Source organism: Larus michahellis, chromosome Z, assembly GCF_964199755.1.
Source record: "Larus michahellis chromosome Z, bLarMic1.1, whole genome shotgun sequence".
NCBI classification, from domain to species: domain Eukaryota; kingdom Metazoa; phylum Chordata; class Aves; order Charadriiformes; family Laridae; genus Larus; species Larus michahellis.
The window spans coordinates 10,124,206-10,144,699 of NC_133930.1; the positions used below are offsets into that span (position 1 = coordinate 10,124,206).

General features: G+C 47.6%; 1 protein-coding gene across 26 annotated transcripts in view; it reads right to left on the minus strand.

Annotated features, from left to right (window-relative positions):
* Positions 1–20,494, minus strand: part of UBAP2 (ubiquitin associated protein 2) — a 193,660-nt gene that overhangs the window by 105,156 nt on the left and 68,010 nt on the right. For 15 of the 26 annotated variants that reach the window (XM_074568960.1, XM_074568954.1, XM_074568952.1 and 12 more), the window contains 7 exons: positions 19,291–19,504; positions 18,049–18,088; positions 15,145–15,328; positions 13,980–14,046; positions 11,253–11,448; positions 9,890–9,981; positions 8,943–8,993 (listed from right to left, as the gene is read on the minus strand). In XM_074568960.1, coding sequence (XP_074425061.1) covers positions 8,943–8,993; positions 9,890–9,981; positions 11,253–11,448; positions 13,980–14,046; positions 15,145–15,328; positions 18,049–18,088; positions 19,291–19,504 — 844 coding nt within the window. The remainder of the gene's footprint in view (positions 1–8,942; positions 8,994–9,889; positions 9,982–11,252; positions 11,449–13,979; positions 14,047–15,144; positions 15,329–18,048; positions 18,089–19,290; positions 19,505–20,494) is intronic. The other 11 variants (XM_074568966.1, XM_074568961.1, XM_074568956.1 and 8 more) reach the window with 1 other exon arrangement.

The following is a 20,494-nucleotide window of genomic DNA, read 5'->3' on the forward strand; positions in this document are numbered from 1 at the left end:
AGCCTTTGGCGTGGCGGGAAGCCACCTCCACTCAACACCTACTCCGCTCAACCCCTGCTCCAAACAGGGCTCCGCACATCCCGCGCCCACTCTTCTCTTTGCCGCCTCCCCAAGGAGCCGCTGCCCTCAACCTCCTGCCAAAACCTCCGCGCCAGGCTTTAGCCATCGTCATCACCATCGGCTCGGCGGCCCTCCCCCTCCTCAACACTGTCCACCTTCCACCCCGCTTCACATCAACTCACCATCAGATCCCCAGTCCTCACTACAAGGACAGCACGGACCTCTCGGAGCGGGTCCAGACCAGGGCTACAAACACCGTCACAGGGATGGAACACCTCTCCTGGGAGGGCAGGATGAGAGAGCTGGCGTTCCCCAGACGGGAGAAGGGAAGGCTCCGGCGAGACCTTCTCCCACCCTTTCAACGCTTCAAGGGCGCTTGGAAGAAACATGGGGACAACGACTTTTTAGCAGGGCCTCTAGCCGACAGGAGAGGGGGTAAACGGCTTTAAACACAGACAGAAGAGACCCAGACTAGACCACAAGGCCATCTTTTACCGTGAGGGGGCTCAAACGCTGGCACAGCTTGCCCACAAACGTCCTACACGCCCCGCCCCGGCAAACAGTCAAGGGCACGTCGGAGGGCGCTCTGGGCAACTGGATCCCCTTCAAAAAGGCCCTGCGCGGGGCCGGGGGGTTGCACCAGACGACCTTGAAAGCTCCCGCCCAACCCAAACCACTCAACCACTCTATCGCTTGCATCCGCCTGACTTCCGCTACTCTTCCCACCTCAGGCAGCTTTCAAGACAACGCTCGCCCTGCGCTGCTCCAAAACGCCTTGCACCACCAACTCTTCGAGGGCAACACGGACAAGGGACAGCCACGCACCTCCAACACCAGCCCACCTCCTGCAGTCACGGCCCCCAGGGGCGCCACATCACCACGCACCAGCCAGCACCCCAAGCACGGCACCCACCGACACAACGTTAACTAACAAGACCATAACTCCCAGACCACCACCGCCTTCCCGCCACACCAACACACGCACACCGTGTCCCCCTCCCTCCAAAAGCCTTGACAAAACGCCTGACACAGTCTCTCGCACAAGCAGAACACCGTCCTTGTCCTTGCCCTTGCCAGGGACCCAAAAACCTCAGCGGCGGCACCCTCCACCTCCTCCTCCCCCTACAGCTCTACAACTACATCACCTGCCTCAGCTCCACCTCCACACGGACTCTTGCACGTCCCTCCTCCATCCAGCGGCACCGCGGCTCACGCCACCCCAAACGTCCCAACCCTTCCCTTACGGGGGACATCATCATCTTTGCTCTCCAGCCACCTCAGGCAAGGAGGCAGAGAAAACGCAACAAGACCCCTGCTACAGGGACACACGCATGGCACCACAGCCAGGGACCCAACGCAGCAGCAGCAGCAGCGGGAGGAGGAGAAAAACTCTTCCCTTTCTCCTCTTCCTTTTCCTCAAGCCTTGCCTCCCCATTCTCACCAGCTTCAAACACAGAGGCTGGGGCAGCTCCAGCCAGCAACACATCCAATGCTCAACTGCCTACGCCCAGAGCCACCTCCTCGCCAGCCACCGCCACCCCCAGGGGCCACCCTCGCTCCAGCCGGGGGCTCCCCAGCCTCTGACAAGTGACATCGCTTCACAACCCTGCCCAACACGAAAAGGAAAGGCCAGCTAAGATGAAAACAAAGGCGAGCCACAAGCGAAAGGAAAACACACCACAACCAACACCAGGGCATTAGACGGAAAAGACGCTCGCGCACCAGGGGAAACTTCAGCTGCAGAAAAGAGGCACCACAGCTCGCCCTGCAGGCAACAGGGAAACCCTAACACACCTCCCGCCACAGCTGCTGCCCGCAAGGGCTCTGCCCCACCGCTTTCGCATCCCCCCCTCAACCACTACAGCCAACCTCCCCACAACACACCACCAGCAAAGCACCGCCACCCCCCTCCCCACGCGCGGGGACACCCCAACAACGCACTTCCCCAAGACCACCACAGCCACCAGGCAAAAATGAAAACGACAGCCGGAAACTCGCTGCGACCAGAAAGCGAGGAAGCCGAAGCCGCGGCACCCCATAAAGCCCCACACCCGGCAGCACCCCAAGCACAGCGCCCACCCGCACCACCACCAAGCCTCACCAGCCTCCTGCCCACCACCACACACCATGCCTGCGCCCGCAACCCACCACACCCGCCTGCGCCACGGCACCCCGACGCTCCTGCTCCTCCTGACGGCTCTCGCCACCACCCTCGCCTGCCGCCACCTGCCTCCCTGCCACTCCACCTTCCCCTGGGACAGCCTCAACATCCTCCGGGATATGGCTCCCAGACCGCCACAGCCCTGCCAACACCAACAGGCGCCCTTCCCCTTCCCCGACACCCTCCTCCACAACAGCCACCCACAGCAAGCCGCCGCCACCGCCCGACACATCCTCGACAACCTCTTCGCCACCCTCAGCGCACAGAGCACCCCCCAACACTGGGACGACCAGGCACGCCATCGCCTCCTCAACAACCTCCACCACCACAGCCAGCAGCTCCAGCAATGCCTCACACCCAACGGCACGCTCTCCCAAGGACAAGGGCCCCGCAACCGCACGCTCACCATCAACAAATACTTCAGGCGCATCCACAACTTCCTCCACACCCACAACCACAGCGCCTGCGCCTGGGACCACGTCCCCCTCGAACTTCGCGCCTCTTTCCAGCGCCTCCACAACCTCACCCGCACCATGTGCAATTAGACCAACCGCCCCGACCAACCCGCGCGCACCCACGCGCCCCCACCACCACTTCTCCAACACCGACGCGGCCCCACCGCGGGCCTCCCGCCTCCCCTCACCCGTGCCAAGAGCCGCTGCAACAACGGCCCTGCGCCCTCAGCCTCCACTGACCCCCTCCCCTATTTATACAACTCCCTCTATTTATTTTCACAATGCCTTTTATCTATTTATTCACCTATTTATTCCACAGACAATAAAGACCTGTTGCAAAAACCGTGACAGTGCCTCGCCTCTCACAAGCACAGCAACCAGCCTTTGGCGTGGCGGGAAGCCACCTCCACTCAACACCTACTCCGCTCAACCCCTGCTCCAAACAGGGCTCCGCACATCCCGCGCCCACTCTTCTCTTTGCCGCCTCCCCAAGGAGCCGCTGCCCTCAACCTCCTGCCAAAACCTCCGCGCCAGGCTTTAGCCATCGTCATCACCATCGGCTCGGCGGCCCTCCCCCTCCTCAACACTGTCCACCTTCCACCCCGCTTCACATCAACTCACCATCAGATCCCCAGTCCTCACTGCAAGGACAGCACGGACCTCTCGGAGCGGGTCCAGACCAGGGCTACAAACACCGTCACAGGGATGGAACACCTCTCCTGGGAGGGCAGGATGAGAGAGCTGGCGTTCCCCAGACGGGAGAAGGGAAGGCTCCGGCGAGACCTTCTCCCACCCTTTCAACGCTTCAAGGGCGCTTGGAAGAAACATGGGGACACGACTTTTTAGCAGGGCCTCTAGCGACAGGAGAGGGGGTAAACGGCTTTAAACACAGACAGAAGAGACCCAGACTAGACACAAGGAAGCCATCTTTTACCGTGAGGGGGCTCAAACGCTGGCACAGCTTGCCCACAAACGTCCTACACGCCCCGCCCCGGCAAACAGTCAAGGGCACGTCGGAGGGCGCTCTGGGCAACAGGATCCCCTTCAAAAAGGCCCTGCTCGGGGCCGGGGGGTTGCACCAGACGACCTTGAAAGCTCCCGCCCAACCCAAACCACTCAACCACTCTATCGCTTGCATCCGCCTGACTTCCGCTACTCTTCCCACCTCAGGCAGCTTTCAAGACAACGCTCGCCCTGCACTGCTCCAAAACGCCTTGCACCACCAACTCTTCGAGGGCAACACGGACAAGGGACAGCCACGCACCTCCAACACCAGCCCACCTCCTGCAGTCACGGCCCCCAGGGGCGCCACATCACCACGCACCAGCCAGCACCCCAAGCACGGCACCCACCGACACAACGTTAACTAACAAGACCATAACTCCCAGACCACCACCGCCTTCCCGCCACACCAACACACGCACACCGTGTCCCCCTCCCTCCAAAAGCCTTGACAAAACGCCTGACAGTCTCTCGCACAAGCAGAACACCGTCCTTGTCCTTGCCCTTGGCAAGGGACCCAAAAACCTCAGCGGTGGCACCCTCCACCTCCTCCTCCCCCTACAGCTCTACAACTACATCACCTGCCTCAGCTCCACCTCCACACGGACTCTTGCACGTCCCTCCTCCATCCAGCGGCACCGCGGCTCACGCCACCCCAAACGTCCCAACCCTTCCCTTACGGGGGACATCATCATCTTTGCTCTCCAGCCACCTCAGGCAAGGAGGCAGAGAAAACGCAACAAGACCCCTGCTACAGGGACACACGCATGGCACCACAGCCAGGGACCCAACGCAGCAGCAGCAGCAGCAGCAGCGGGAGGAGGAGAAAAACTCTTCCCTTTCTCCTCTTCCTTTTCCTCAAGCCTTGCCTCCCCATTCTCACCAGCTTCAAACACAGAGGCTGGGGCAGCTCCAGCCAGCAACACATCCAATGCTCAACTGCCTACGCCCAGAGCCACCTCCTCGCCAGCCACCGCCACCCCCAGGGGCCACCCTCGCTCCAGCCGGGGGCTCCCCAGCCTCTGACAAGTGACATCGCTTCACAACCCTGCCCAACACGAAAAGGAAAGGCCAGCTAAGATGAAAACAAAGGCGAGCCACAAGCGAAAGGAAAACACACCACAACCAACACCAGGGCATTAGACGGAAAAGACGCTCGCGCACCAGGGGAAACTTCAGCTGCAGAAAAGAGGCACCACAGCTCGCCCTGCAGGCAACAGGGAAACCCTAACACACCTCCCGCCACAGCTGCTGCCCGCAAGGGCTCTGCCCCACCGCTTTCGCATCCCCCCCTCAACCACTACAGCCAACCTCCCCACAACACACCACCAGCAAAGCACCGCCACCCCCCTCCCCACGCGCGGGGACACCCCAACAACGCACTTCCCCAAGACCACCACAGCCACCAGGCAAAAATGAAAACGACAGCCGGAAACTCGCTGCGACCAGAAAGCGAGGAAGCCGAAGCCGTGGCACCCCATAAAGCCCCACACCCGGCAGCACCCCAAGCACAGCGCCCACCCGCACCACCACCAAGCCTCACCAGCCTCCTGCCCACCACCACACACCATGCCTGCGCCCGCAACCCACCACACCCGCCTGCGCCACGGCGCCCCGACGCTCCTGCTCCTCCTGACGGCTCTCGCCACCACCCTCGCCTGCCGCCACCTGCCTCCCTGCCACTCCACCTTCCCCTGGGACAGCCTCAACATCCTCCGGGATATGGCTCCCAGACCGCCACAGCCCTGCCAACACCAACAGGCGCCCTTCCCCTTCCCCGACACCCTCCTCCACAACAGCCACCCACAGCAAGCCGCCGCCACCGCCCGACACATCCTCGACAACCTCTTCGCCACCCTCAGCGCACAGAGCACCCCCCAACACTGGGACGACCAGGCACGCCATCGCCTCCTCAACAACCTCCACCACCACAGCCAGCAGCTCCAGCAATGCCTCACACCCAACGGCACGCTCTCCCAAGGACAAGGGCCCCGCAACCGCACGCTCACCATCAACAAATACTTCAGGCGCATCCACAACTTCCTCCACACCCACAACCACAGCGCCTGCGCCTGGGACCACGTCCGCCTCGAACTTCGCGCCTCTTTCCAGCGCCTCCACAACCTCACCCGCACCATGTGCAATTAGACCAACCGCCCCGACCAACCCGCGCGCACCCACGCGCCCCCGCCACCACTTCTCCAACACCGACGCGGCCCCACCGCGGGCCTCCCGCCTCCCCTCACCCGTGCCAAGAGCCGCTGCAACAACGGCCCTGCGCCCTCAGCCTCCACTGACCCCCTCCCCTATTTATACAACTCCCTCTATTTATTTTCACAATGCCTTTTATCTATTTATTCACCTATTTATTCCACAGACAATAAAGACCTGTTGCAAAAACCGTGACAGTGCCTCGCCTCTCACAAGCACAGCAACCAGCCTTTGGCGTGGCGGGAAGCCACCTCCACTCAACACCTACTCCGCTCAACCCCTGCTCCAAACAGGGCTCCGCACATCCCGCGCCCACTCTTCTCTTTGCCGCCTCCCCAAGGAGCCGCTGCCCTCAACCTCCTGCCAAAACCTCCGCGCCAGGCTTTAGCCATCGTCATCACCATCGGCTCGGCGGCCCTCCCCCTCCTCAACACTGTCCACCTTCCACCCCGCTTCACATCAACTCACCATCAGATCCCCAGTCCTCACTACAAGGACAGCACGGACCTCTCGGAGCGGGTCCAGACCAGGGCTACAAACACCGTCACAGGGATGGAACACCTCTCCTGGGAGGGCAGGATGAGAGAGCTGGCGTTCCCCAGACGGGAGAAGGGAAGGCTCCGGCGAGACCTTCTCCCACCCTTTCAACGCTTCAAGGGCGCTTGGAAGAAACATGGGGGCACGACTTTTTAGCAGGGCCTCTAGCGACAGGAGAGGGGGTAAACGGCTTTAAACACAGACAGAAGAGACCCAGACTAGACACAAGGAAGCCATCTTTTACCGTGAGGGGGCTCAAACGCTGGCACAGCTTGCCCACAAACGTCCTACACGCCCCGCCCCGGCAAACAGTCAAGGGCACGTCGGAGGGCGCTCTGGGCAACAGGATCCCCTTCAAAAAGGCCCTGCTCGGGGCCGGGGGGTTGCACCAGACGACCTTGAAAGCTCCCGCCCAACCCAAACCACTCAACCACTCTATCGCTTGCATCCGCCTGACTTCCGCTACTCTTCCCACCTCAGGCAGCTTTCAAGACAACGCTCGCCCTGCGCTGCTCCAAAACGCCTTGCACCACCAACTCTTCGAGGGCAACACGGACAAGGGACAGCCACGCACCTCCAACACCAGCCCACCTCCTGCAGTCACGGCCCCCAGGGGCGCCACATCACCACGCACCAGCCAGCACCCCAAGCACGGCACCCACCGACACAACGTTAACTAACAAGACCATAACTCCCAGACCACCACCGCCTTCCCGCCACACCAACACACGCACACCGTGTCCCCCTCCCTCCAAAAGCCTTGACAAAACGCCTGACACAGTCTCTCGCACAAGCAGAACACCGTCCTTGTCCTTGTCCTTGCCCTTGGCAAGGGACCCAAAAACCTCAGCGGCGGCACCCTCCACCTCCTCCTCCCCCTACAGCTCTACAACTACATCACCTGCCTCAGCTCCACCTCCACACGGACTCTTGCACGTCCCTCCTCCATCCAGCGGCACCGCGGCTCACGCCACCCCAAACGTCCCAACCCTTCCCTTACGGGGGACATCATCATCTTTGCTCTCCAGCCACCTCAGGCAAGGAGGCAGAGAAAACGCAACAAGACCCCTGCTACAGGGACACACGCATGGCACCACAGCCAGGGACCCAACGCAGCAGCAGCAGCAGCAGCAGCGGGAGGAGGAGAAAAACTCTTCCCTTTCTCCTCTTCCTTTTCCTCAAGCCTTGCCTCCCCATTCTCACCAGCTTCAAACACAGAGGCTGGGGCAGCTCCAGCCAGCAACACATCCAATGCTCAACTGCCTACGCCCAGAGCCACCTCCTCGCCAGCCACCGCCACCCCCAGGGGCCACCCTCGCTCCAGCCGGGGGCTCCCCAGCCTCTGACAAGTGACATCGCTTCACAACCCTGCCCAACACGAAAAGGAAAGGCCAGCTAAGATGAAAACAAAGGCGAGCCACAAGCGAAAGGAAAACACACCACAACCAACACCAGGGCATTAGACGGAAAAGACGCTCACGCACCAGGGGAAACCTCAGCTGCAGAAAAGAGGCACCACAGCTCGCCCTGCAGGCAACAGGGAAACCCTAACACACCTGCTGCCACAGCTGCCCCCAAGGGCTCTGCCCCAGCATGACTAATTTTTTTAATTCAGTATATGTAGCTGGACAGGGTTTTGTCTGGGAGATCCCTGTACTCACCTTTGACTATCTGGCTCTGGCTGTTCCCAGACTGCACATGCAATACCTGGTATTGAACTGGACTTTTAATTACGGCATTCATCCAGTGGTACCTGTTTTCCAGCTCAATGCTTATTGTTCTATTTCTGCCTCTAAAGATACACTGCATCACTTAATCCTGTGACTTTTCTCAGTTACGTACTACCAAACTTTCTCTCCAAGATCCTTACCCTAGTTTTCTGGGAGGGTAGGGGGTGGAAATTCTTTACCTTTCTGCAATTTAGGGGTGAGGCTCCTCGTTAATCTCTCTGGGATCTCAGCCCCTCTCACACACCATTTACATTCTGGATCCAGGTAAGGAAGAAAACTTTGTATATTCTCCCTCATTTGCTCAAATGCTTCTTCAAGAACTGTTCCCAAATGTTCACCTGGCATTTGTTGCCGTGAGGCATATACAAAGATCTCCACATATGAACACCTCCAAAACCTGTCAGATGTAACTACTGGCTGCCAATTTGTGTACTTGTTGTACAACCCTACCTCTTGTTGTAAGTAAACGTTCACTCTCAGATTTCAAGTAGATTTGACAAGGTGTCATATCATTCCTGCAAGAATTAAAAATTTCTCCACTCAAAAGCACAGAGTATACTTCCTTCTATTTACAGAATTTGCAGATGGAGGAACGCACGATGTAACATTTGCTCTATATTAATTTACACCACCTAGAGAAACTGTTTATGGATATTTAAAAAAAACAGACTATAGAACACGAGGATAAGCTCTTAATCACCATCAAATGAAACAATTTGTGTTGCACAAATGATCAACACTGAAGATAACTTGATTAAAATTAAATAAACTAAGCAATCTACTTACCATTGGCAGCCTGGATTGAAGCATCTGGAGATCATCATAACCATAAATCTGCTTAAAGACAGATAAAAATACAACATAATTATAACACTTTTCTCTGACGCTGACCATTTTGGGGCTTTAAACAGAGTTTGACCTAGGCCTAGTCTATTTTAAAGCTGTACAGCTATAAATCACATTGTACCATCATGTTGCATTGTAGCATTTTAAGGCTAGTAGAGCTAAGCTTAAAATGGCTTGTCACTCTGACATCGTTTCTTGGTGACAGCAGTCCTCTGAGGAGAGTTTGACCGTGCCATCTTCAATACTGTTTTCCCAGACACATCATTCGTCAACTTCTGAAAAATCTACAGGGCATTCAGATTTGGAAGTAAGAGCAACAGCCTTCTTTGCTGCCATCATTACTTCTGAGAGTAGCAGGATTCAAGATTTAATGACTAGACCACAAGGCAACCTATGGTATCCCCTCACATCCACTGTGATTCAGAAAGATGATTAGAATAAAGTTTCTGATTCAAAAAACAGAAAACAAAAAAAAAAGTTGATTCTTATCAGACATCAAAAAGCCATGTGCAATCTTTTTAAGTATGATAAATAGGAGACATGGCACATTTCAACCATTACTACAGTAAATCTAACCCAGTAACACAAACTTGAATGAGTCAAGTTTTACTCAAAGGGCCTAAAACCTGATACCACTGAAAACCATAGCAACACACACGTTTAGCTTCAACAGCAGCCAAATCAGGTCTGTACCAACAATTCTGCAGCTCATTATCAAGAGTAAACCCCCACTGAATATATTTAATATATTCTTCAGCATTTGGAACAGGAATTCCAGGTGCAACATGTGCCAACAGAATTGCCTTGGCATAGACAGCAGCAGGTCTGGAGGGCCTATCTGCACCAAGGGTTAAACAATCAAGGACAGAAACAATTAAATTGCTTACTGGGTAGGCAGGCAGAAGTCCTCCAGGTCCCACAATATACTGGTTATGCAACAAGGGCGGTACACCTTGGGGCAGGTTTGGGGGAGCTTTGCCTGTAGAATCAAAATATAGACACTTTAACAAGCCTTCAGAAAAGAAAAGGCTTCAGCATTGAGACAAGACAGGTCACAAGCCCTGGAGGCTGCACTGTCATACCTTGTAAAAGGCAGAACTACGCAGAAGAATTTTATGCTCGCTGATGAAAATGTTCAAAATAGCCTGAAGAGTTTAACCATGCCTCAAGGAAGGGGAAGCACAGGCTACTGTGAGAGGACTGACAACAGTCCCATCAGAAAACAGGCTGATTTTGTCATTTACTTTGTCCAAAAGGATTACAAAATTACAGAAAATTCTCCTTTCCTCAGTTGTCTCCTGAAGGCAAAATTTAGGGAATGCTCTCAATCTAAGAGAGCCAATTCTCTCCTTTCATTTTCTGCTCTGTCAACACTCTTCCTCATCTTCAACAATAGACTGGAAAGTACTAAATGTTGCCAACATACTTTCTGGGGGTGACTTGTGCAGCTGAGAATAGCAAAGAGAAGACGACTGAAACAGTTTCAGCTGCCCCCACGAAGCAGTGCTAGGAAGCAGAAGAGTAAAAAAAATGCACTATGTCCAATCATCAGACATTTTATTTAAAAGGTATGGGAATAAGAAATGAGAAATCCTCCTGTAAGTAAGTTTGATCTTAATATTTAAACCATTCCCTTCCCTCCATAGGATTTCCTTTTAGCAGTTCAGGTTGATTAGAGAAGCAATAGAGAATTTAGCATTGCTTGCTCTTCAGTGCAAGAAGCCTCCCCACTTTCTCTCTCTGTGGACCCTTTTTCTGAAGTGCTATTTGCTGCAGAATGACCCAGCATCAGACACTTTCCTCCTTTCTGTAGATGTGGCAGTAAAGATGTGGCATATGATAACAGGGATACTGTAGTATATTTTGATACTGCCAGATGAATTCAAGTCACAGAGAAGACTGAAATTAAAGCTAATGTGAACTCACAGCCAAGAGCTGATCACAACTTGGAATACGAACTGGGCGAACCTCCCAGCCCAAACCTTCCAAAGTCAGAACTGCTCTGGTGTCTATTTATAAAGCTCTTTGGGAATGGAATGTGCTATATAAATGCCACATAACACCCTAACAAATATTTCAAATACACAAAACCAGACAACTTTATTTTATACACCAGCAAATAAGGCATGCTGAAAATGCTAGTCAAGAGTGTGGATTTCTCAGCGCAATTATGGCTAATGAGATGCTCAACTGACAGCCCTGATGACTGAAGTTCTCTGTCTGTCCACGTGATCTGTTAATATTGCAAACCTGAAGACACTAAGGGAGCTGCCCGTGTGGTAGCAGCTGGTATAGACACACTGGTAACGCTCAGGCCAAGGCTGTTTGTAGTGTTCATACTGCTTGCCATGCTGACAACTGAAGAGGTGGTGCTAGTGGCTGAGGTTGAAGCAGTTGAGAAGGTTGTTGAGGGCTGGAGCGAAGATGTGTTCTCAACACCAGTGTGCTAGAAAGAAGACAGAAAGAATGAGGACCACAGAGCAAATAAAACACAGTGGAAGATGCTAGGGGAAACCTCCCACCCACCGACCCCACCCCCCAACAATCTTTTAAGTAACAGCAACACATGCAAAAGAAAAGGATATGCATTATCTATGTACCAAGCAAGCAACTAAATTGCATGCTTGTGGTTTTTAAGTATTGAAAAAAACATTACATGAGAGTTAAATTCAAACCGCTGTATCATCACAAAATTATACCACAGTAACTCAGGTGTCACTCCATTGTATTAGTTCTTGCCCTTTGCTTGTATACTCCTTTAAGCTAGTACTTGTTATCTTAAATAAATTCCTATATTCTTCCAAAAGACAGTATTTGTTTTCAAAATAGAGGACTCCGCTATTGTGATTTCCTCAATGCACTTGTGGAATTTAAAAGATTAAAACTGCAGTGCCCCACAACACAGTCAATGTGGTAAACTGAAACACAGATCAGATGTATTACAGGAACACATGAGGATAAAGGAGTTCCTGGTTTGAATCCAGCATAATACAGTGCTTTAGCTGTAAGCCGATCACGCCTTGCAAAACAGTGTCATCAAACAGAAGCCAAAACAATTCTGACAACAGAAAAGAAGGACATTTGGATAAGTATGAATTCTTAAGTTACGTATTCAGTACGGATGGAGCATTACAAAAAAAAATGCAGGCATAAGGAAAAGCATTTATCTACCTGCAGACCCCAGCTGGGATTGTACATAAGTACTCCATCACAGAACAAGTCAGCGTCTCTCTGACTTTTGTCTGTGCAACCTCATCTACAGCACTGTGTTCACTACTATTTGCCTTGTTATTTCAAATGCATTAACTATACAGGTGACAAAAGTGCCACATGGTAAACTCTAAAATCATCTGTCATGACATGTATCATTCCATCTCCTGCCTCTTGCCAGCTAACTTCTCCAGTGGAGACTGCTAACAGGCCACATTTTGGAGCAGTTTCAGACAGCCACTTCTAAATTTTTATTTTATTTTTTAATACATTTGTTCCAAGAAATTCTTTCATTATGCCATTGCCCCTTGCTGGCACGAAAAATTTCCTCTGCATTTGTGTGACTGGCAAGTCTCTGTAATAGCTGTTCCCCATCTAGTACAAATCACAAGTGGTAAAGACTTCTTTTTACCACTAGAGGGCTGGCCATCCTTCTTACCTAAGATAAGGCTCTTTTTTCAGTTAGAATCATAGAACACCAGGTTGGAAGGGACCTCAGGGATCATCTCATCCAAGCTTTCTTGGCAAAAGCACAGTCTAGACAAGATGGCCCAGCATGCTGTCCAGACGAATCTTAAAAGTGTCCTACCTTGGGAATCCACAACTTCCCTGGGGAGATTATTCCAATGGCTGATGGTTCTAATTGTGAAAGATTTTCTTCTTGTGTTCTATTGGAATCTCCCCAAGGAGTAACTTGTACCCATTACCCCTCATCTTTTTCATGTGTTTTCTTGTAAAAAGGGAGTCTCCATTTTCTTTGTAGGCACCCTTTAAATACTGGAACATGGTGATAAGCCTTTTCTCAAGGCTGAAAAAAAACAATTCTCTCAGCCTTTCTCCATATGCCAGTCTTCCCAGTCCTTTGATCATTTCTGTGGCCCTTCTGTGGACCCTCACCAGTGGATCAGTTTTAATGTCACTGTTAACGTTTTCTGTAGAGGACATGCTTTGATTCAAGATCAGATAAATAGGCAGCATAACCTGTACTATATTTTAGTTTGCGTTTGCACCTAATTGCACTTATCAATTTCATGTATGCTTTACATATGGGAATTCTTGAAATGCAGTAAGGGTATGCTCTCACTAATGAAAAATATCTGGCCTAAAAATTAATCATTCCTGTTGTGTAGCTTGCAATTTTTCCTGCAAATAAGTAATGCCAGACCAGTTCATCTTAGAACTTAAAAAAACTGAACTTGTTATATCCTAATTCACCTGCATCTACTCAGATCTATTTTATGGTTTTATTGAGGGACAAATATGGCAGAAACATTCTTTGTGGATACTGCAATGTATAATGAAATATCCATATGCCATTTTCTGTCCCCTGTGAATCTCAATCTATACAACTCCAGAACATTGTCCCTCTCAAAAAAGAGTCAATCTTAGTAGCTGAACAACCCTCCTCTTTGGGATATTTTAAGGCTTCAGAGAGCCACATTATTCTGTCTAACACTTCCTACATCACATGACTTTATGGCTATAGTTCTTCAGTAATGCCCTGGCGAGGAAAAAAAATACATATACTATTTTAAAGTTCTGAGAATTTATAGCTAAGCATATTTTTCAATAAGAAAGCTAAAAATTATGATTCCTTTCAAAGTTAGCCAGATGTATGAATGCAGATTTCAAATACAAGGTACAAATTTCAAGTACAAGGTCCCAGTTCGTAGTGTACTGGGACACAATGAACTTTGAGAGAGGGTCTTAACCATCAGATAAACTGACTACATGCCAAACATCTGCTGAAATGCAAATAAGACTTACTGCATGTGATGTGCTTGAAGACAACACTGAGGCAGGGGAGAGGCTACTCTGATGATTGGACAGAGAGCTAGAAAAAAATTGCAAAGTATTAGTAACATTAATTTTTCCTGGAACTATTTTTAATATATATGCGTATATATACACACATATATATATAAACACAGAGTAGGTAGTAGGATATTAGTTAAAGAATAAAAAATGTACATGTTTGTCTACACATACACACACAGAGTAGGATATTACTTAAAGAAAAAATTGTCTATAGGGATGCGTGTATATATACACACACCCCTACAAGCATTTATTCCTTTAAGTAATATCCTACTACCTTTTAATGAAAAAAACCTGAAGTACAGAGACAACTATTAGTAACAAGAAACATCTAAAACACCACTCATTTCTATTTATCAATTTACGGTATTTTTAAGAAAACAATGGTTGCTTTAGGAATTATGTAGCAATGACTCCAAGACACATAAAGTCCAAAACCAGAAGGCGGCTGACACAGCACATGGCTTGTTTCTCATTCTTTCCCTGAGCAACTGCAGCTGCCTGACACAGGGCACAGGTATTAATTATGTCAGGCAGTGCTTTGGTTTGACTCACTATGGTATTTCTCACATTTTAACCTGCATAACATTAGTTCAACCAATTAGAACTGCAGGGTATTTGCCCCACAACTCTGCCAAAAAGCCCCAACACACTCTCAAAAGACAAGGCTCAAAAAAAACAGCAAATGAAGAGCATCTGTGAAAGCTCCAAAATCAGCCACACTACTACAGAATCTGGCAATTTAATCAAGGTTTAATCAAGGTCGGTTCATACCACTACACTCCACCAAAGGCCATTTCCTCTTTGAAAAGACTAATCAGAACTATCAGTTCAGTTTTATACATAAACTGTAAAATATGAAAATAAAGAATCTCCTGCTGAAAAACATCAGCAGGTAACTTAGTTTCAGGAAACTCTGCTTTAGCACCACCTTTTTTCCCCAGCTGACCAGGCCTGTGAACTTTTCGCAGTAACAGCAGTACCAACATTGATCTGTAATCCAATGTCAGAAAAAGGGACCCTGGTGTCTGACAGCCCCCATATGTAATCACCCTCATGTTTGCCCTTTCCCCAAAACTGAACCCCTTTCAGTTTATCACAACTCCTACTGTACCTGCTTAACTGAGAAAGTGAGCTGCTGGCCAGATCACTGGACTGAGGCAAGCTGGGCAATGTTGCTGCGTGCTGCGATGCTGAAGGCAGAAGCGAAGCAGTGGTGGACACCACGCTAGGCAGAGACCCAGCAGAAGGTAGTGAGGGAGAAGGCTCTGTCTTAGGCGCTGAAACTGATGAATTAGCTGCAACAAGTTAAAAAGAGTCATTCAAATTCAAATTCCAGCATCCCTGACATCCCAGCCTGGACTCAGGAACACAGTAGTACTCTCCCCTTGGTTTACAAAAACCTAACCATTAAGAACCAGTAACAGTATCAAGCAATCTGGGTATTCAGGAAAATTCAAACAGCAACAGAACTATAATTTTTTTCCCTTTAAGTTCTTCATCTACAATAGATTTATAATTTTGACTACTGTGCATGTAGTAAACTACAGTCTTCTGCAGTTCACCTCCCACTATCTGGATTACTAGCTTTTGCTCAGAAGTCAATCGTCATTTTAAAATTCCTCGCATTTGGTTCTGCAAACAGAAGTCATGTGCATTTTTCAAGGGATGTACAAATCTGCTTTTACCTACAGCTCTGCTTCTTCATTCAAACCTACACAGCACTTTACATGAATGAGACTTACATCACTGGAGTACAAGGACACATAGAACTTCAGAGTTCAGAGTACTCAGTCAAATGTGTAATTTAAGAAGCATTAAGCATTTTCAATGGCTAAAGAACTGTCAATACTGATTGACTTTATTTGACCTAGACAACAAAAAGTGTTTAGCATTAAAATTACTTTTTAGGCTACACAAAGTAAAACTTGTTTACAAAGTTTGGAAAGGCCAAACATGCCTTTCCAAAGGATCACTATACTGTAACAAGAAACTGAACAACTCTACTGACAAACATAATTCCCAGCTGTTTCTACACTTATCTTTTGTCCTGCAAAGATAATACAAAGAATTAGAGTCACTCAGCCACCAACAAAACCCAGAAAGAGAACTGAGCCCTGCCTTCTGCTGGGCCATGCTTCCATACCACACCACAGACCACTACCCGGTGGATCATCACTAACTTGCGATGTGTGAAAACAGTTTTAGAACAGTCACCAAACAGAAGTCACATATATGCTTGGAAGTTACACATCACAGTTTGTTCACGTTACTGGTTTGGTTTCCTCATGAAATGACCCAAGTCAGGTTGCTGGACTGGGTGCTATGCAAATAGCGGTCTTGGCCTTCACAGTAAGTATGAGGGTAACTGACAACGCAGGAGGAAATTCAAGTGACAAACAGAAACATTGTTGTGAAAGTGGCAACTGTATCACCTGATACCTCCTGACAAGATACATATAAAAATAAGTAAGTAGCACTTACAACTCTTAATACGTTTTGAGCAGGATTCCCTTCTTGAAATGAAAGTAGATGTCCCCAATACAAGGGACAGAATCACCATCTTCAGTAAGACCCCTTACAAGATGCCTGAACATAGTGTGAAAGACAACGAAAACCAGGAGACAAATAGGATGGTCAGAACTATAACACACCAGCCGTGCTCCGAACTAGGGATTTAGGAAGCACAAGATCCGGATGTTGAAGGACAACAGCAGTAAAGATGAGATAGGAACAACTAATACTATTATCAGCACATACAGAAAAGAAAAGGTGAATACTTTCAAAAGTTAAGAGAGAATTTCAAGACAGTTTGGATGCATGAAAAAGATACATGTAAAAAGACTTGATTCCAGTTTACATGCTTGAGATACCGAAAAAACCCAAAAGTGTTCTCAAAAGAGAAGTGGCATAGAAAAAGGGATTAACAAAGCCATTATAGAATAATTACAAAAATACTAGGAATTCTCAGATCTTTGTTTTCCATAGCAGAAAGACAAGTCCCATACTGAATTTCATAAACTGTTTATTAACTTTGTACATGAGAGTAAGAAATTTTTCCATTTGAAAAGTTGTCATTACATATAACCATTTTTAAGTGGTAACTCTTTGGGCATATACACTCTTCCTGACAATTTAAATTGAGTTTGGCACTAGCAAAACATTGTTTATAGGTCTGAATACTCAACTTCTTTCTACTCAGAAGTATTAAAAAAAAATATACAAAAGGCTGCCCCACTAATGACTGAAGAGACATTTAAGAGGATAGACCTAAAACTGAAGTGTTGGAATTCCGAGAGATGTTAATTCATACTGCTGCCCTTGAAGACTTTCACAGAGCAGCACATAAAGTTCAGAAGAGTGAATACTATACTCTAATTATTTCAAGTCCAGGATGAGAGTAATGCTACGAGTAAAATACCACATCAGAAACAGGCCAAGACGAAGGTAACAGTAATGCCTGTATCTCAGCCAGTATTGCGCTAATGTTACTCCACTACAAGGCAACCAGCCAACCGGCAGAGGGAGCATGTTAAGTCACCCTTATTCCCCACGGGCTTGCAACAGGGCAAGTAGCACTACAACCCGGTGAGAGGTGCATTCAAAGATGCGACTTGGTTTCACCACAGCTAAATGCTACTCGCAGCTTCCCAACTGAGAACTGGAAGAAGAATCGCTAAGAAACTTTATATTATTTTTTAATTTTATATTTTATTTTATGTCAAATAATTTTCGCAGGTAAGTTCAAAAGGAAAAGCAGCAGCAAAGCAGCTTCTCTACTTCTAAGACTGCCTAGGTTTGTAGATTTAATAGGGACGATTTCATACTTCAGTTTCAGTCAAGAAGCAAGCAGTGCATCCTATGCAAGTACAAAATAAACTCAAATGCATCAGCCAAAACTTAGTCAGGGAGAACAATATAAAACCCTAAGTCAGATACCACTCCTACAGTTATGAGCATAGCAAGTAGCACGGAAAGATCAGAAAGTCCTGTGCACAACTAAGCTTTGTAAACTTACTGTCAAGAGTTGCCTGTGTTCTAACACCACTGTGCCCGTTCTGTAAACAAAGGAGAAATGAATGAATGAATCATCTTAGAGGTATATTAAATTTTCAGACTGAATCACACATCGAACATGCTTCATGCAAAATTCTATATTAATTCTAAATTGAAAGACAAAAAAGGCAGAAAATTAACTTTTTACTGCCTTTAACAAAACCACATAATAGTTTGTCTCAAGTGCAAGGTGCCCTGAACATACAGAATCCCATACACTGCCCATACTACACCCATCAGCAGGAGACCTTCCCATGTACTGTATATAACATAAACCTCAGGTTCACACCAATATAAAAGAAAGAATTGCATTAACATATAGGAAATGGTTGTGCTTTTGATCTAATGCAACTCACAATTTTAACTATCCAAGTTACACAGAGACGACAATTTTTTTCCATTGAAAGATAAGACTTGAGAAGCACCAGTTGTTTTTTGGATAACGCTGGAGTACAGAAGTGGATAGTCTATGCTTGATCCTCACCAGTACATACGAGCTAGTGCAGAAGACAAGTGTGACTGAGCCATTGCATAACAAAGGCCAGAAGTAAATAAACTTACAAACTCTCACAAGTTTTTACACATTTAATAAATTAAGTTCTCTTAAAACAAACTTACATTCCATATACAAAGAGAGTAGGTGCTTTTGAATCTCCGAAGAGATCCTCTCTGTTGTAGATTAGACCTCTCCCTATGCTTTTTAAAATAAAACATGAAACTAATTCCCAATGATGTTTAAGTCCACCAAAAGAGTAACACTGGAGGGCCCACAAACAGTTTGGAATGCGTTCGCTAGGTGCCAAATAAATTTAATAAATAATATACCTTTGGATAAAAACTGTCAAGTTAAGGCAAAATACCATAACTAATATTTATATACAGAGATAGTTCCTTTTTTAAAAGCTAAGCTTCAGGGAAAGAAACTCAGGTAGAATGTTAAGTGTTACTAAGAAAAAAGGTCAAACAGCAACTTAAGATGTCAAAACCCATAAAACCAGAGGCTCTCATATCCCAAATACAGTATGGCCAAAACCAGCTACACAATAGGAAAAGCAAAAGCAAGTAACAGCGTGGGCTTGGGAATAAAACATACCAACATACCACTTGGTTTGGTTAAAAGTATTAATGTATTACAGTAATACAAGTCTAACACGGATAAGAATATTTCACCTTTTTCTAGGTTTTATTTCTGAAATTCACTCACCGTAACTGCAACAGAGGTTGATTCAGACGGAGCCATGGAGCTTTGGTACGCTATCCTACTATGCACAGAAGTCTGGTCATAGGAGGAAGTTGTTGTTACTGGGCTAGTGCTCTGGGATGAGCAGGTCAGACTGGAAGAGGTGATGGCAGAGGTTGTTGTGTAGGTGGACTCCTGTACTGTATTGGATATTGGCAAAGAGGTATTCAAAGGATCACTGGAAAAAGTAAAAATTATTTATCATCCTGGTAAACAACATCTCAAACACCTTCATGAAAATAATAGCTCCTATACAGTTATCTAAGAGCTACGTAAAACATTCAGCCAAACTTACATTATTTATACTAGAAAATCTAATAATGAAAAAAATACATAATTTTGCTTTGGTCCCTAGTAATCACTACTGCAAAGCCATCAGCTGCACTAAGCACCATTCACATTCCTCCTGCTGGCCCAACCAAAACAAGACCTTACACCCAAGCACTTTTCAGTCATGTTATTTCCACCTTCTCAAAGAATAAATTCATTATCATAATCTCTCTTTTTTAAACAACTAGATCCATAAAGTCTGGTATATGATGAGAAACACATGGTCTCTTTTTACAATAGAATTCTAACATTACAGTAGCAGTCTAACAGAATGAACTATGCAAAGAGGAAAAGATACTTTAAAATCTGCAGGAGTGTTTTACTTTCTAAACGGTTTATATCACCTATAGAACTAGAAATTAATGTGAAAATTAATTTTTACTAGTATTTCTGAAATAACTTCAGGAAGCTTTTTACTGAAGCCAATTTTTGAATGAATAAGGAAAAAAAAAGGGTTACTGGTATGTTGGCATTTATAGTTGGCTATTTTAGTACTTCAGTAAGAGCTTCTGCATACTGAAAGCCTGGATTCTTTTCTCATCCCATACGAGCATCAGATCTGTAATCTGGTGCCAATCTAATGACATACAAGGGTCATCTCTCCTGGATCAAAAGCAGAAAAATCTGGGTTGTGAGGGAAAAATCCTCAAACAAATTTGAAAATCAGGACAATTAAACATGAGAAAGAATTCTATACCCGGTAGCTTATTATAAGGCTAGTTACATTCATGTCACCTACAGCTTCACATCGACCCATCTGCAGAGATTTGGTTATCGTTAAGAAAGAAATTTCTCCCTTAACATGCCCTCCACAGAAAACACTTAGCCTTACATGTCA